This window comes from Meles meles, chromosome 17, assembly GCF_922984935.1.
Source record: "Meles meles chromosome 17, mMelMel3.1 paternal haplotype, whole genome shotgun sequence".
Classification (NCBI taxonomy): domain Eukaryota; kingdom Metazoa; phylum Chordata; class Mammalia; order Carnivora; family Mustelidae; genus Meles; species Meles meles.
Genome location: NC_060082.1, coordinates 57846739 through 57864000, shown reverse-complemented (window position 1 = coordinate 57864000; position 17262 = coordinate 57846739). Strand labels below are relative to the sequence as shown.

The window sequence follows — 17262 nt, the reverse complement described above, 5'->3', positions numbered from 1 at the left end:
TTCAAGCCCCGAGTCGGGCTCCACACGAGGCATGGAGCCTAATTAAAAAAATAAAATAATCAACAGTGTAGGTTCAGACATTAGTAAGCGCTGTGCCAGTCTCAGCAGGCTGAGGGATCAAGAGTGACGGAGCTGCTGGGCAGGGTGGAGGAATGGGCTCTTTTTTTAATCCAGGGGGAGGGAAGGCACTGGGAGAGCCAGCACAGCTGGGGCACAGTGAACAGGGGAAGAACAGCAGAGAGCTCAGGAAGACAGGGAGGGTGAAGCCGGTGCCTGTAGGGCCTCCAGACCAGAGTAAGGAATCAGAATCACATTCAATCGTGGTGGAAAGCCATGGTTTGGAACAGGAGGTGTGACCTGACCTCCTGCTGCTCTGTGGAGACTGGACGGTACGGAGGCGGGGCCAAAGCAAGGAGACCCATCAGGTTGTTGCCACAGGGGAGGTGAGAAGCAGATTCAGGTCTTAGCAGTGGAGGTGGGCAGGAAAACCAAGTGTTTGTTCTGGAGTCTCCCTATTTAAACAGCTTACTGGGGGTTAAAAAGTGGAGTGGTTCTTGACATTCTGATTTCTTTTCCTGTTTTGTACTTATGAAATCATCCTGTTAAGCAAATTACCAAAAACACGAGGTAGTGCCTAATCTAGAAATGTAGAGACATGATAAAACTCCCATTTTTATTTGTTTAAAAACAACTTCTTCCTCTTTAAACTCATCTTTTAAAACTTCCGCATTGGGGGTGCCTGGGTGGCTCAGTCGGTTAAGCAGCTGCCTTCAACTCAGGTCATGATCCCATGATACTGGGATCGAGTCCCACATCAGACTCCCTGCTCAGTGGAGAGCCTGCTTCTTCCTTTCCCTCTGCCTGCCACTCTGCCTACTTGTGCTCTATGTCTCTGTCAAATAAATAAATAAAATCTTAAAAAAAAAAAAAACACACAAACTTTCGCATTGACAGACTTTGATACTATTGGTTTTTCCTGCCTTTTTGCTCTGTCTGACCTGCACTGTTGGAAGGTGCATGACTGTGGGGTCACAGGTCCCCACCGTGTTTTTTCCGAAAGATGGCTTTCCTCCCCGTAGAAGCCTCTTCTTGCTCCAGCTGTCACTTGTAATACTAATTTGCTGTCTTAGGAGCCATGACATTAATCTACTTGCAGATTAATTGAATGACCCAAAAGATCTTTCATCTCCCCATCTCCTCCCGCACGTTGCTAGATCAATGGATTTAGCCATTAGCTGATGGTGTGTAAGGTAAGGATTTGTTGTTAGAGATACAAAGTACTTCAGAAAGACAAAAGAAACCGCTTAGGCTTATTTGAAAGTTCTGTTCATCTCACTTTAATTGTAACATATTAACAGAAGACACCAAGCAAAATTTTAATAGTCACAGAAAATAGGATCTCTTCCCATAAAGAAAAGGGCAAGAAGTTTAACAAGCTTGTATTCAAACTCTGACGGTAGTTGGTGCAACGGATGTAAGCAGGTTATATGAGGTGTCTGAGCTTGGCTTGTTCTGTAAAATGGGACTAATTATGCCTGAGTGATAGAGTTGTGAAGATCACGTGTGGCATGTTGTGTAAGTGTGTACTGATTGGCCAAATTACAGGTCTTATGATGGAGCCCAAACCTAAAGGAGCTGGCAGGGACCATCACATTCCTTCAGTGAACAGTGGCAGTAAATTTGACACATTTTTCTTGAGTGAACTCACCGGCGTGTAAGCTACTTAGAATATATGAGTGTGATTTGTGAATGTTAATTCTCAAGGTAGTCAGAAACCAAGCATGTGTTCCTGTCCAAAATTCACCAGGCTTAAAGTTCTGGATTGAGCGAGTCTCTGTCATTAGAGGAATATTATGTGGTGTCTGCTTTCTCCTTTAATTTCGGGTGCAGGCAGTTCTAACAGCAAGGCCCTCTCGGTGTTTTCCTTGTCACAGAAGGTTTACTGTGTGCCAGTAGAGTTACAAAATAATTTTTGTTTTTTATGACCAGTTAATTCTTAAAATGCTATTTAAGACGATCATTGATACTTGAGGGGCCGCACAGTAGAACTATTTATTTGCAAATGTATGGGACTAGGCCAGATGGATGTTTTGTTTTGCTTTTGTTTTTAATTCTTCACTTATTCATGGAATACCACCAGCAACAATTACATTAATTACAGCTTAAACTTTTTTTTTTGTTCTCAGTGGAAGGGCTGTTATATTTTGTTTAGATAGGAAAGAAACTTGGTAATTGAAGTGGACAGCTAATATTGGTTTTTAAAAGCTTTATTGTTTTGAGATTTAAAAATTTACCTTTTAATGCTGACATTGTGGTAAAAAAAGGGGGGGGAGACATTGAAACTTTGAGGGGGGGTCATTTGGAGAAGACATGCTTCCAGTGTGTCCTAAATCATCTTCTCTACCTACTTAGAAACACTTGGCAGTCTTTTGCATAAGACCTTAAACTAAGACCCTGACCTTGCTTTGGCTTACTTGCCTTTCTACCATAGAATCAAGGAAAACTCTGCCAAAGTTGTTTCTTAAACTTTATGTTTGACTGCCTTGGTTTGGTAGGTAGAATTTCTGTGGTAGATGTAGGTTCTACCTCCTCTGCCCAAAATACTTTTTTTTACTTTCTCTCTGTCTCTCTCTTTTTTTTTAAAGATTTTATTTATTTATTTATTTGAGGGAGAGAGAGAAAACACAAGCAGTGTGAGGCACAGAGGGAGAAACAGACTCCCCACTGAGCAGGGAGCCCGATGCAGGGCTCAATCCCAGAACTCATGACTTGATCCGAAGGCAGACGCTTCACTGACTGAGATACCCACGTGCCCTCCTGCCCAAAACTCTTGCCAAAACCGAAAGGACCACACCCACCTGTTGTCTTCTAAGAGTTTCCCTCTTGGCATTCATCTCCTTGGCCTAAACTTGGACCCACCATCCCTTGTTCCATGTCTGTAGAGTAGGAATTCAGGGCCACGAGAAAGGAAAGCTCCCCAGAGGAGGTCCCTGAACCAGGCTGAAAGGAGAGAAAGGAGTACATGCCCTCACTTCATACTGGGTGCACCTGCTGAAACAAGCGATTTTTGGTTGAAGATGAAAAGAAAAAGAAAGTATAAGGTGTGGTTAGATTTCTAGCCAATAATTAAGGCTTAGGTGGGGGGACGGGGTCAAAACAGAATGTTGACCCACCCACACAACTGTAATTTCTCCCCTCTTTCAAAAACTTGCCAAAGTTCATTGCCTCCCACAGTAAATAAGGTGGGGCCACTGGGAAGGCTTGTAGTCCTTAACTGCATGACTTCCAGAGTCAGATGCCCCAGATGGGGCCAAGAGGGACTAGGGTAGGGACCTACCAGCTGGTGCGCCAAGACTGGCGGCTGGGTCTTGGGAGCACATCTTTGTCTTTCCAGATGACTTCAGAGGTTCGTTCAGTCCTTCAACATACCTTTGTTCACATTCACTCTTTTTTTTTTAATGTTATGTTAGTCACCATGCAGTACATCATTAGTTTTTGATGTAGTATCATATTCCAGAGGTGTAAAGGTAACAGTAACGGTACTCTGGGGCTCATGCACACACTTCTCCCCCACCGCCAATTATTAACAGGATTTTTTTCTTAGTATTTAAAGCAACTTGAAAACACTTATGGTTAGGTGAATTCACTGTAAGTAAATGTATGACTTTATTTTATGGAGAAAATAGATCATGAAAATAGATCGTCTATGAAAATGCACCCCCCCCTTTTTTCCTACGTTTACGAAAAATAAAAAGAATATCAGTGATACATCATTAGTAGTAATATAGCCATTAGAAGTCATTTCCATTTTCCATCTCTCGCTCTTCAGAGATTTATTAGGACTTCTTTTCCTCTCCGTTTCAGTGTGGTGTGCATAAAGTCGTTCCCTGCTGCAGAAAGGAGCTCTTTAATGTTGGATAAAGGGGGTGTTTGATGTTGTTGCTTTCTAAAGAAACATTTGAAAGTCTGTTCCTTTGCATATTTGTACTTTCCATTTTAATGTCACTAAAGTGCTTTAGTTTTCTCAAAAGAAGGACATCATCTGAAATACACATTTCCTATAAAAAGAATAAATTGCTAACATTGATTTTTTTTTTTTTAAGATAATGGTTTCTATAGACCCATGTTCAGGGAAGCCCAGTAGAAGATTATATTGAGTCATTTGGCCCTAAAAGCCTTGAGTTATAAAAAGAACGAACAGGATCAGTAATATTTATGCACAGCACATTATCAGCGACGGCTGGCTGGAGCTGGAAATCGCATTAAGCATTTGTTGCCATCGATCAGACAGATGACATCACAGGCAGAGCCTCAGCTTCCAGTGACCTGCTCCCAGCAAGTCACTGACATCTGCATGTTGGGCCCACAATGCCCACCTGTGTCATCACCTGCAGCGTAGCCGTCCGGCCAGCTCACAGGTCAACTTCCTCAAGTCAACCTGCTGCTTGGTGGGGGTGGGGGGGGCTTTGCGTCCTGTGCGGCTCGACCAGCTGATCCCCTTCTCCCTACACCGTGGAGTCTCTTACCTCCTAAATGGCAAGGGTTTTTGTTTTTGTCTTTGTTCCTAAAGAAAGGGTGGGGCGGAGGCAGCATAGAAAGGGGTAGAGGTGGGGGACAGGAGATTTTAGCCAGCTCTTTCTGCGAAGGGCCAAACAGTACACATTTTAGGTGTTAGGGTCTGTCGGAGCTCCTCATGTCTGCTGATGTAGCAGCCCCACAGGGTGTGTGGATGAATGCGGCTTGGCTGTGTGCCAATTCAATGTTATTTACAAAAAGTAGGCAAGGGGCCCTTGGCCTACTGCCCGTGGTTTGCCAACCTCTGCGTGTTACAAAGCAACATATCCCTAGGAAACTGGCTCTGAGATATTCCAGAAGAGAAGTCCTTAAAATACTTTGAGCAGTAGAGCCTAATTTCATAAATACATAGTGTCCCAGAGGACCTGAGCTTGCCACCCGTTTTGATGTTAAGAGTTGGCATCGGGGGCGCCTGGCTGGCTCAGTCGGTAACACGCGACTCTCCATCTCGGGTACTTGAGTTCATGGCATCAAGTATATTTCACATCTCACATGTTCGTTTCTTAAAAATTGCTGGTGAATGGAAGAAGAAGTGGCGGGCATCAGCGTCTGGTATACGGCAAACGCCAGCAGTCATGATTAAGCAGAGTGGGGCCGTGAGTGACCTCCGGGGACGTGGAGCCGAGAGCCGGGTGGGTACAGGGAGCCCGGTTCCTGGTCCCTGCACGCTGCATCAGACCGCAGGCCCTGGAGCCGGCTCTGGGCGGGGGGGACAGCTGCTCGCATTTCAGATCTGTGTATTTGGTGGTCATCTCCATAGAGTCAAAGTATTATTCTGTTGTAACGATTCTGATAATTAATTGTGATGGGTTTTTTTTCTGTAGGAGTTGGGTAAACCTATAATAGAAATTCCAGTGCCTGTTGAGTAGAATCGGCCTCTTTACTGTTCGTGTGAACTATCTCCGACAGGTTGTCCCTGCAGAAGGACTGGTCTCTATCTTAAAGAAGAGGAGTGAGGGTGTAGGAGACCATCCTGCCCAGATGCAGCAGAAACCATCAAAACGAAGAGTGAGGTTCCAGGAGATCGATGATGACTTAGATCAAGGTAAAGCACCCTGGGGGGAGGGGGAGGGCACACGCCACCCCCCACACCCCACAGTCTAGCACCGAGCTGCTTCTCCGGGTCACTCAGGAGCATGTTTGGTAACAGGGTTTGTAAAAAGAGCGTGTGCTTTGTTGCTTTAGTATGTGCTGTGAAGAAACACATAGAATCAAATGATCATCAGCAATTCTGTTATTCCTGAGTATTTGGTTCAAATAAGTGAGCAAGTCATAAACTTCAACTCCTGGACTCCCTGTCTCACCTACGGTCGGTCTGCTTGGAGCTCATTTCAATTTCCTGTTTAATACTTTTTTTTTTTTTTAAGTGAGCCTGCTATTGTCTTTTTTTTTTTTTTTTTAAAGTAGCCGCTCATATTCCTTTGGAGGTCTGGGAAATATTTCTGGATTACAAGGATATTCTCTCTGGTGATTTCTTTCTTTCTTTCTTTTTTAAGTATTTTTGCCTTTATTTCTTAAAAAGATTTTATTTATTCATTTGAGATAGAGCAAGAGAGAGAGAGCGCGCGCGCATGAGCACAGGCAGGAGGAGCAGCGGGTAGAGGGAGAAGCAGATTGCCTGCCGAGCAGGAAGCCCAATGCGGGGCTGGATCCCGGGACTCCGGGATAATGACCTGAGCCAAAGGCAGTTGCTCAACCAACTGAGCCACTCAGGCGTCACACTGCAGGGGTTTCTACATGACTTTATACAAGAAAGTGCCTCCGAAGATGCTCACATTTGCCCCCTCCCCCAGGGTCCCATGTGTGCGGTTGTTGCTGGGGCTACCCAAGGCTTAGGTCAGTAAGGGTGAGAAGAAATACAGCACGAGCTTTTCAAGGGGCTTCTCAAGTTTATAAAACAGCAGCATGGCTAAAATAACAGAGCAAACACGCAGCTATGCTTCTAGGTACCCAAAGGGACAGCAGCGGAGGTCTCTGAATTCTTACAGTAGAAGCTTCTAATTTACGGTCACGAGCTGTTCCCATCCCTCCTTTGACCTCTGCACCCAGGCTTCTCCAGAGAGAGTGCCCGGTTCTCTGCACGAATGGCACCGAATCGTTGCTTACCGAGAGGAGCTCTGGATTCACAGAGGACGTTCCTACATACTTGGTGGCCATCACATCTTAGCCTGGTCACTTAGCTTCTGCCCGGCAGCCACCTGTGCCTCACGGCCTCCAGGTTTGGCTCCGGAGCCCTAAACAGTGTTAACACCTATCAATAAAACAAACAAGACAAATGTTTGAAAATAAACTGTGAAGGGGCGCATGGGTGGCTCAGTCGTTATGTGTCTGTCTTCGACTCAGGTCATGATCCCAGGGTCCTAGGATCGAGTCCCGCATCAGGCTCCCTGCTCGGCAGGAAGCCTGCTTCTCCCTCTCCCACTCCCCTTGCCTGTGTTCCCTCTCTTGCTGTCTCTCTTTCTCCGTCAAGTAAATAAATAAAATCTTAAAAAATAAAATAAACTGTGAAGAATGTTCACATGGAAATATAGGATAATGAAGAAAAACGTGAAAAACTACATGCACTAGAGGGTTAATGTAGATGAGGGGGTGGGAGAGTGTGATGCAAAAAAATAACCAGAAAAGAGGGTGAAAAAAACTGAACTAACCAAAAAAACCCCAAGAGATACAGTAATGATATTATACTTATTCATTTGTAGAAAAGTGTATCCGCACGTAGGCATATAAATGATCAAACCTATTGACCATTAAAATTTATTAAACTATAGATTTGTAAGTCTTAGAAAATATAATTACATAATCTTAATTCTTCAAGTTTCTTTTAAGATTTTATTTATTTATTAGGGAGTGAGCACGCACACAAGCAGGTCGGGGTAAGAGAGAGGGAGAAGAAGACTCCCCAGGGATCCTGACTCGGCACTTGATCCCAGGACCCTGAGATCATGACCTGAGCTGAAGGCAGAGGCTTAACCCACTGAGCCACCCAGGCGCCCCTACAGAATCCTGTTTATATAACAATCCTGAAACCTGTGTCTTTGAACTGGAAGGATACACACCAGAGTGTGTTTGCCTCTGGGGTGGGAGGGGATATGCTTGAGTAGGAGAAAAACAGAAGTCTCTTAGATTCTTAGATGTTTCTGTGTTTGAATATTTACAGGAAGATATATTCACATAATCCTATAAAATCTTCCAAATAAAATCTATTTCATTTATATTATGTTTATGAAACGTGGGTTTTTTTTTTAAGATTTTATTTCTTTATATGACAGAGAGAGAGAATGACAGAATGACAGTTTTTTTTTTAAGATTTTATTTCTTTATATGACAGAGAGAGAGAATGACAGAATGACAGAGAGAGAGAGAGACAGCAGAGGGAGAGGGAGAAGCAGACACCCTGCTGAGCAGAGAGCCCGATGTAGGGCTCCACCCCAGGACCCTGAAATCATGACTTGAGCTGAAGGCAGATGCTTAGCCCACTGAGCCACCCAGGCGCCCCAAAATGCAGGAGGTTTTTATCATTAAAGTAATATGTGCTAATCATGAAAAAACTCATGCAGTAATGGGACACTTGGGTGGTACAGTCTGACTCTTGCTTTTGGCTCAGGTCATGATCTCGGGGTTGTGAGATGGAGCCTCGTGTCAGGTTCTGCATTCAGCGGGGGGGTCTGCTTGGGATTCTCTCTGTCCCTCTGCCCCTCCCCACCACCACACATGCACGCTCTCTTTATCTCTTGCTCTCACTCTCTAAAATAAATAAAAGCTTTAAAAAACCCCCAAACTCACGCAGTAATGAAGTAAAACAGTGTCAAGTCTTCCAATCTTCCCTTGAGGATTTCCCCCAAGTACTAATTGAAGTGTCTTACCATCTTTTCAGGACACATTTTGTATATACGTGTGCACATGTGTGTAGACACAATGACACATATATGTTTTTTGTTTTAACACAAATGGGTTCATTATATACTGTTATGTCACTTCTTTTTCATTTAACAAAATTAGATTATTTTATTTATTTATTTATTTGACAGACAGAGATCACAAGTATGCAGAGAGGCAGGCAGAGAGAGAGGAGGAAGCAGGCTCCCTGCTGAGCAGAGAGCCCGATGCAGGGCTCAATCCCAGGACCCTGGGATCATGACCTGAGCCGAAGGCAGAGGCTTTAACCCACTAAGCCACCCAGGCGCCCCAGAATAGCCGTTTTCTTTTCTTTTCTTTTTTTTTTTTAAAGATTTTATTTATCTATTTGACAGAGAGAGAGATCACAAGTAGGCAGAGAGGCAGGTAGAGAGAGAGGGAGAAGCAGGCTCCCCGCTGAGCAGAGACCCTGATGCGGGGCTCGATCCCAGGACCCTGAGATCATGACCTGAGCCGAAGGCAGAGGCTTAACCTACTGAGCCACCCAGGTGCCCCGAATAGCCGTTTTCTTAATATTGAGAGACCTATATGGACATTTTTATTAAAAACAGGCCTGCCCGTTATTAAGCAAAATATAAAGAAATCACTGTGCTTGCTAGAACATCACTGTTCCACTAAATGATAAGAGTAAAATTGAGTAATGGCATCTGGGTGACTCAGTGGGTTAGGAGTCTTTCTCGGCTCAGGTCATGATGTCAGCATCTGAGGATCAAGTCCCACATCAGGCCCCTTGCTCAGTGGGGAGTCTGCTTCTCTCTCTGTCCACCACTGTCCTTCTTGCTTGCTTTCTCTCTTTCTCAAATAAATAACATTTTTTTAAAAAAGTAAAATTGAGAAGGATGCAAAAGTGATCCCACCCAAAGACAATTTTTTATTGTTTAATATCAAATTGACCTTGCTTTAAGGTGAACTCATGATGTGAACTCCAAAGATATTGTAATATTTAGATTGTAATTTGTACCCATAAATAAGGCTATGAGCATACCAGAGAAGCACTGTCCTTCTTTTCTTTTTTAATAGAGGCGATTATATTCATTGTGTAAATGAGCTAGTTTTCATTTTAATACTGACGGGCTCTACAGATGTGTGTGCCTGTGGTGACTAACAGGTATGTGTCTGTGGTGACTGACAGGTGTGTGTGTGGTGACTGACAAATGTGTGTCTGTAGTGACTGACAGGTATGTGTGTGTGGTGACTGACAGGTATATGTGTGTGGTGACTGACAGGTGTGTGTCTGTAGTGACTGACAGGTATGTGTCTGTGGTGACCGACAGTTATGTGTCTGGTGATCGACAGGTATGTGTCTGTGGTGACTGGCAAGTGGGTCCCATGCAGTCCTCACATGCACTATCTTCCTGTCAGCAACTCCTGCCCCTGGAGGACTCAGGTTAACTAGAAACGTCTACTTACCGTTATCAGCGAGAAGACAGCAGACACCGGGATTTCCATTTTGCACCAATTTACCCTTACTCTGTTCTCCTGTTCGCAGATGAAGTTGGAGGTGGTTCCTGTATTTTACTGATCTTGCTGTGCATAGCAACGGTTTTCCTGAGTGTCGGAGGAACTGCATTGTACTGCACTTTTGGGGACATGGAGTCGCCCGTTTGTACAGACTTCGCGGACAACGTGGACTTCTATTACACTAAGCTACTGCAGGGAATGGCGGAACTGAAACACTGGATCTACCTCTCCTAGCAGCGCCCGAGAGGCACAGGCCTGCTGGCAGTGAGAATCAAAGAGAGAAACTTTCTAAACAGCTTTTATTTTCAGATTCTGTAACATGCATCCCCCCCCCCACCAGCGAGGAGCCCTGGACTTCCAGAAACAGCAGCTCTAAATGGTGATCCAGAGGAGCTCTCAGAACAACCCTGAGGCACAGGGCGATCCGAGCATCGTGGATGGAAGGAATGGGCTTCGGAGAGCACGTCCACCCGCTCGGTGCTGCTTCCTAGTGTAGCGAGCTACGCCCAGCAGAACTTCAAGGGCGCTGGTAGAGCCCCACCATTCTGAGCTGCCTCGTCAAGCTAACGGTTAAAGGACACTTGGTTTACATTTGTTAGTCCAAAGACATCGCTTCCAGCCATCACGCAATAAGTTTGTGTATAATCAAAAGGAGTTCCCTTACGGTTTCATTGTCTTTTTTTAGTTAGCTTTGGGAGCTGTGTAATTTAGGCTTTATGCATTATTTGCAGATTCCGTTCTTCATCTGTGAAATGATCGTGTGGGAGTGTGTGTGTGTGCGCACATGCGTGCGTGTCTGTTTCAGACGGTTATCATAAGCAAATACCTGACGTAGAATAACAAAGATGATCTTCACTTGAACCTGACTACAGACGTGTGGGCACAGATAGAAGGCTTAACTGTGGAACAGATGAGTTATAGAAATCTCAGCCCCAAAAATCAGACACTGTGATAGATCTGGGACAATTAATTTGATTAACTAGCCAGAAATTAATCACAGGCCTAGAGGTAAAGAGGAAAAACTAAAGAGCTCCCTCTAAGTCTCAGGCACCCGGCTTCATCATGGGTTCAGTGCTTCCTGAGGAATGAGGAGTGCTAGACTTGCTTCTCAGTAGGTGAGCACCTGTTATTAGGTTCTGAGAATCTAAGAACCAAAATACAAAGATCCAGAAGATTTTAGTTCCTGCTCTAGATGTTTTAGTTCTGGTCTTATGTAAAATAAACTCCTACTTTGGCAAGTGAAATTAAATCATGATATATAATTCAGTATTAACAAATCACACATTCAGATGTTTGAATGTGCATTCTTATGGGCTTGATTTAGACCTCTTACGGGATCATGAAGCGAAAATTCAATCATATCTTAAATAGGTAAGTGTCTGATTTTTGTTTCAATCTGTCAATTTGGTGACATTTCCTTTTCTAAGGTACAGTGGTCTAACATTTAGAAAGCCTCGCTTTGGCTTTTTATAGCATAGGCAGCCTTTTAACAGAAACAGAACACATGAATTCTAGTTTTTTAGCAAGTGACCATTATTTCATGTTTTTTGTTAGGATCGCTTGAAAGAAAAAGGGAGAAATTACTTTCTAGTTGTTACTGGCTGGTACAGTACCTCCCTGTGTGTTTCTCTTATTTATTTAGATTATATGAATTTTAAAGGGCTTTTTATATAAGTTGGAAGTCTGTTGAGCATGCGTTCGGTTATCCCGATGCCTCGGATTTAATTGCTGTATACTTAGTGTTTTGATTTTCTACAATTTCGGTTCAGTGTGTTTTTAGGCTTGTTGATTTTTAAGTCGGTGTTTTATTTTCACTTATAATACCATTTGACTTGTCTCTATCATGTACCATAAACTGTAATATTTTCAAGGATTATAGATCAAAGATATTTATTTAGAAGTGTACAAGAGACTAAAATTTAGATTCCTTATACTTAAGGCTGATTTTATTAGAGGATTATTTTAATGTTCTATTATAAATTTTAAGAATTTGTATTCAGATGGTATGTAAACTATGTAAAATGTTGATGGTACTATCTCACGTGGTTCTAGAAAAGACATTCACCCAAGTCCGCCGTGCGGGGCATCCCCATCAGAGACAAACCTCTTCTGTTTAACCCTCATGATTTCTAGTTACAGGAATTTGGCGGTGTGGATTTCTGCCAGTTTTATGTCAAGATAAATCAGAATTCTCCCTCCTGTTCACCTCTTTTAGGTCACTATCGAAGTCCAAAATAATCCGTAGCGTCACATTTGCCTAAAGGCCGCCAGGGCCACCCGTTTCTGAAGCCGAAGACCTCACACTGAGGCACAAGGACTGAGACAGACTACCGGGTCCTCGGGGGCCCAGTTGGGTGTCAGACAAACCATGTGTGTCCTCACGCTTCCCAGGGAGTGTGAGGTGAGCTCAGGAGTGTCTTGATATCTTGACTTAAAATGAGCATGAAATCTCAACTAGAAAAACTTAGGGCAACTTAAAAAAAAATGTAATAGTCATTTATTGCATGAATTGGAGTAATTCCATCCGGTGATTAAAAAAAAAAAGAAATTGTTATCTCACGCGTAAAAAAATCATCCGGTTTTACTACAATGTAATTTTTTTTTGCCATTTGAAAGTACTGACAACTATTTGTAACTAATCTTCCCCCAAAAACTGTATTTGAGGGTAACAGATCAAGCTTGTAATTTAAAACGACACCAACACAGCGTCTCCGAGAGTTTATTTGAGCCGTGGGGTACTGAGAAAAATGGCTTAAAGCGACAATGAAATGCCTTGAGAGGTTGGTCTGGCCCCACGAGCAGATGGCCGTCTATTTTGGGAAGTCTAAGAGGTCCCTACGTGAAAGCTCTTTTGGTTCTAAACCATTCCCTTGTCTGCCTGACACAGGAACTGAAATTTACTCTGAAAACTCATTCCTCCGGATTTAAAAATCAGAATCCACTGGGCTGTGAATCTGTGTATTATGCCGAGAGGATTTGAAATTTGAAAGCAGGCCTTATTTTGAAAGGACAGGTGTGAACTGGGGCATGCTGGGGCGGCAGGGTGCGGAGGGGGCAGGAATTGAAAGAGACTGAGGAAAGGTCGGAAAAGAACAGAGAAACCCTTTGGCTGTGAACCCGCTTGCTGAGCGGCTGGCTTTGTGGGCACTTACCCCCCAGTTCAAAGAGAGACTGATTTTTTGTCTTCCCACTAACATGACCTGCCGAACTCTCGTGGATTTCTGTGGGTTTCAGTAATACTCATACACCCCTGCATACTTCCCCGCGCAGTGTGTATGGTGTTTCCACCTGTATGCGTGTGATGCTTACCTCCGGAAACACACGTCCCTCCCTGCAGGTTGGTATCTCCCCAGTCCTGTCTCTGCTTTCCATCCTGTCACGTTATCTCCACCCTCGAAAAGAACGAGCTGATCAAGGCTTGGGCACAAATTCTGGTGCCATCTGCCGTTTGAACAACCTCAGAGATCAGCATCTATCGTGCCCCATGCACTAGCCCTATAAAAGCTAGGGCAAGCTAAAAATTTCCTGAAGGATTCTAGGACAGTTTAACTCTTCCTGGGTTTAGGGTGCTGAGAGACAGGGATCTCTCCTCCCTGGTTCTAATGACAGGGACTCCTGAACTCAACTTTCTGCCCGTTGCCCTGAAATCGGTGCAGACCATGAGCAGTGGCGGTCGCCGCCTTGCACCTCCACAAACGTGTGTGTGCCTGCCGCGTGCCTAGGACTGAGCTGGGTGCTGGAGCTCCAGGAACAAGAAATCCTAGCAGCTTAAAGAAGTTAGTGTCGGGTGAGGCACATGAGTTTGGGAAGGAGGAATCAAAATGAAGAAATAGAGGTTCTTGCTACCCATGGAAGTAGAAACTCAAGTTTTTTCTCTCCGACCAGGTGTCAGCACTATAAAGAATAAAAGTAAAATTCTAGGGCACCTGGGTGGCTGAGTCTGTGAAGCATCTGTCTTTGGCTCAGGTTGTGATCTAAGGGTCCTGGGATCAAGCCCCATATTGGGCTCCCTGCTCAGCGGGGAGTTTGCTTCTCCCTCTCCCACAGCCCCCCACCCCCAATCATGCTCGCTCTCTCATTGGCTCTCTCTTTGTCTCTCAAATAAAACCTTTAAAAACGAAATTGAAAGTCCAAATAGGCTTGAATAACACAAATGAAAACCTCACAAAACTCCAGGTCCAGATGCTTCCTCAGTAATTTCTATCAATCATTTAAGTGAGAAATCATACCCATCTGACAAAATACCTCAGAAAGGAGAGTGTACTTGCCAGTTTGTTTCATGGGACCAGTATCACTCTGAGGCCAAAACCAGACAAGACAATAAGAAAAGGTAGTTAAAGACCAACATCACTTGTGAACTTAGACACAAAATCCCTAACAAATTCTAGTCGATCCAATCTAACAATATACATGAGAAAATACAGCATCACGACCAATTGAGATTAACCCCAGAGGTACCATGTTGTTTTCACATTCAAAAATCACTCAATATGGGGTGCCGGGGTGGCTCAGTGGGTTAAAGCTTCTGCCTTCAGCTCAGGTCAGAGATCAGAGTCCTGGAATCGAGCCCCGCATCGGGCTTTCTGCTCAGCAGGGAGCCTGCTTCCCCCCCCCCTGCCTGCCTCTCTGCCTACTTGTGATCTCTGTCTCTCTCTGTCAAATAAATAAAATATTTTTTTCAAAAAGTCACTCAATATAATTCACCATTTGAACAAACAAAGGAAAGCTGTATTACCATACCAATAAGTGTGTACAGTTCTTACACCATTCATGGTGAAAACTGTGAGAAAACTAGGACTTCCTTAACTTGATCAAGGGCATTTCTGAGAAACAGCTAATATCAAATACCTAGTTGAAAAAGACAAATGCTTTTCTTCCTCAGGTTAGCAGCAAGGCAAAAATGGTCATTCTGACCACTTGTATTCGGTGTTGTACAGGGTCACCTACGAAAAGGAAAGAAATGAAAGGCATACCAACTAGAAAGGACAAAATAAAACTTTTCCAATGACATGATTGTTAATCAAGAAAACCCTAAGAAATCTGTAGAATGCTATTAGCATAAGTGAGTTTAGCGAAGTCACAGGAGGCAAGGTCAATATACAAAATAATAATAATAATAATAATAATAATAGTATTTGTGGGTACCAACAATGAACCATTGGAACATGAAATTAAAAATTGCAAATAAATGAATCAAAATTCATTTTCACTTACAATAGGACCAAAAACATAAGACTCTCAAACTTAACAGAATGTGTGCAAAACCTTTAACAGAATGTGTGCAAAACCTGTGCGATGGAAACTATAAACCACAGCTGAAAGAAGGAGACCTAAACAAATGAGGAGACACAGTCTGCCCGTGGAGAGAACACGCCAGGTTGCGACGGTGTCCGTTCCCCCCAGATCCATCCGCAGACCTGTACCATCTCAAAGTCCTAGCGGTGTCTACGAGTGGACAGACTGATGTTAAAATTCATGCAGGGATGCAGGTGACTTAGAAGATAGCCAGTGAGGGGCGCCTGGGTTGTACAGTCAGTTGAGGGTCAGACCTCGGTTTCCGCTAAGGTCGTGATCTCAGGGTCATGAGATCGAGCCCCACATTGGACTCCGCTCTTTACTCGCTGCAGAGTCTGCTTGGGATTCTCTCTCTCTCCCCCTCTGCCCCAATCCCCAGAGTTCTCCCCCGACCTTTCAAATAAATAAATAAATCTCTTTTAAAAAGAGAGAGAGAAAGAAAAGATAGCCAATGAAACCTGAGAACAAAATTGCAGGACATATATTTCTTGGTTTTGAAACTCAGTGGTACGGTAACCAAACTGGTGTGGCACAAGGACAGTCCAGACGTGTCTATGTTTATGGGCACTGAGATCCTCTACAGAGGCTCCAAGGTACTTCAGTGGGGCAGAGGGAAATCTTCAACACCTAAGGCTGGAACAACAGCATGTCCCATTTGCAACCTTCACCCCATACATAAACTAGAAATAAATGGATCCAAATGCAAATGCTAAAACTATAAAAACTTCTAAAAAACTATAAAACTTCTAAAAGAAAATGAGAAAATCTTTGCAACCCTTGGGTAAGCAAAGGTTTCTTAGAACACAAAATATACAAAACCATACAAGAAAAACTATTTACTGAAATTTAAAAACTCATACTCCTTGGGGGCACCTAGCTGGCTTAGATGGTTAGAGCACGTGGCTCTTGATCTCAGGGTTGTGAGTTCGAGCCCCACATTGGGTGTAGAGATTACTTAAAAATAAAGTCTTAAATAAATAAATAAATAGTAAAAACTCTTACTCCTTGAATTACATAGGAAAATGAAAAAGCAGGCTGAGGAGCAGAAAAAATATTCGCAATACTTTTATCCCGTAAAGGCCTTGTATTCAGAATACGTGAAGATCGTACAACTCAATATTATGACGAACAATCCAGTTAAAAATCTCTGGACACCCTTTACAAAAGAAAATACACCAATGGCTAATGAGCACGAAAAGATGTTGAATATCATTAGTCATCCAGAAAATGCAAATGGAAGCAATGAGAAACCTGCTAGAATGATTAAAATTACCAAGACTGACACTACCCCTGGGATGCAAGGGTGGTCTGGCATAAGAAAATCAATGTAATAATGCCATTAATGAAACAAAGTCGAGGAGGAAGGACATGGTTATCTAAACTGAGGCAGAAAAGGCACTTGACAAAAATCCAACATTCTTTCATCATAAATCTCTCAATAACCTAGGAATAGAAGGGAACTTCCTCAACATGATAAACAGAATTTCAAAAACAAACAAACAAACAGAAACCCCACAGCTAATGTGGTGAAAGACTGGGAGCTTTCTCCTTAAGATCAGGATTCTGCTTTCACTATTGCTATTCAACACAGTACGGAAGTTCTAGCCAGAATTAGATCCCCGACCCCCACCCCCGCAAAAGCATCCAAATTGAAAGAGAAGATGTAAAACTATTTGCAGGTGACTATATATGTTTTATAGATATATAATCCCAAAGAATCCACGAGAAAGCTACCAGAGCTAATAAATGGACCCATCAAAGTTTACTGGGTCCAAGATCAACACGCAAAAATCAAATTTTAGAAGATTTTATTTATTTGTGAGAGAGTACATGAGCGGGGGAGGGGCAGAAGCAGAAGGAGACGTAGACTCCCCACTAAGCAGGGAGCCTGACATGGGACTCAATCCCAGGACCCTGGGAACACGACCTGAGCAGAAGGCTGATGCTTAACCGACTGAGCCACCCAGATGCACCAAAATTAATCATTTTTAAATACCAGCAATTAAAATTCCAGAA

General features: G+C 43.4%; 1 protein-coding gene across 6 annotated transcripts in view; it reads left to right on the top strand.

Moving 5' to 3' along the window:
* Positions 1-12648, top strand: part of CNST (consortin, connexin sorting protein) — a 119662-nt gene extending 107014 nt beyond the window's left edge. For all 6 annotated transcript variants that reach the window (XM_045983060.1, XM_045983061.1, XM_045983064.1 and 3 more), the window contains 2 exons: positions 5485-5620; positions 9980-12648. In XM_045983060.1, the coding sequence (XP_045839016.1) occupies positions 5485-5620; positions 9980-10185 (342 nt within the window). In that variant the 3' untranslated portion in view covers positions 10186-12648. The remainder of the gene's footprint in view (positions 1-5484; positions 5621-9979) is intronic.
* The last annotated feature ends 4614 nt before the right edge of the window (positions 12649-17262 follow it).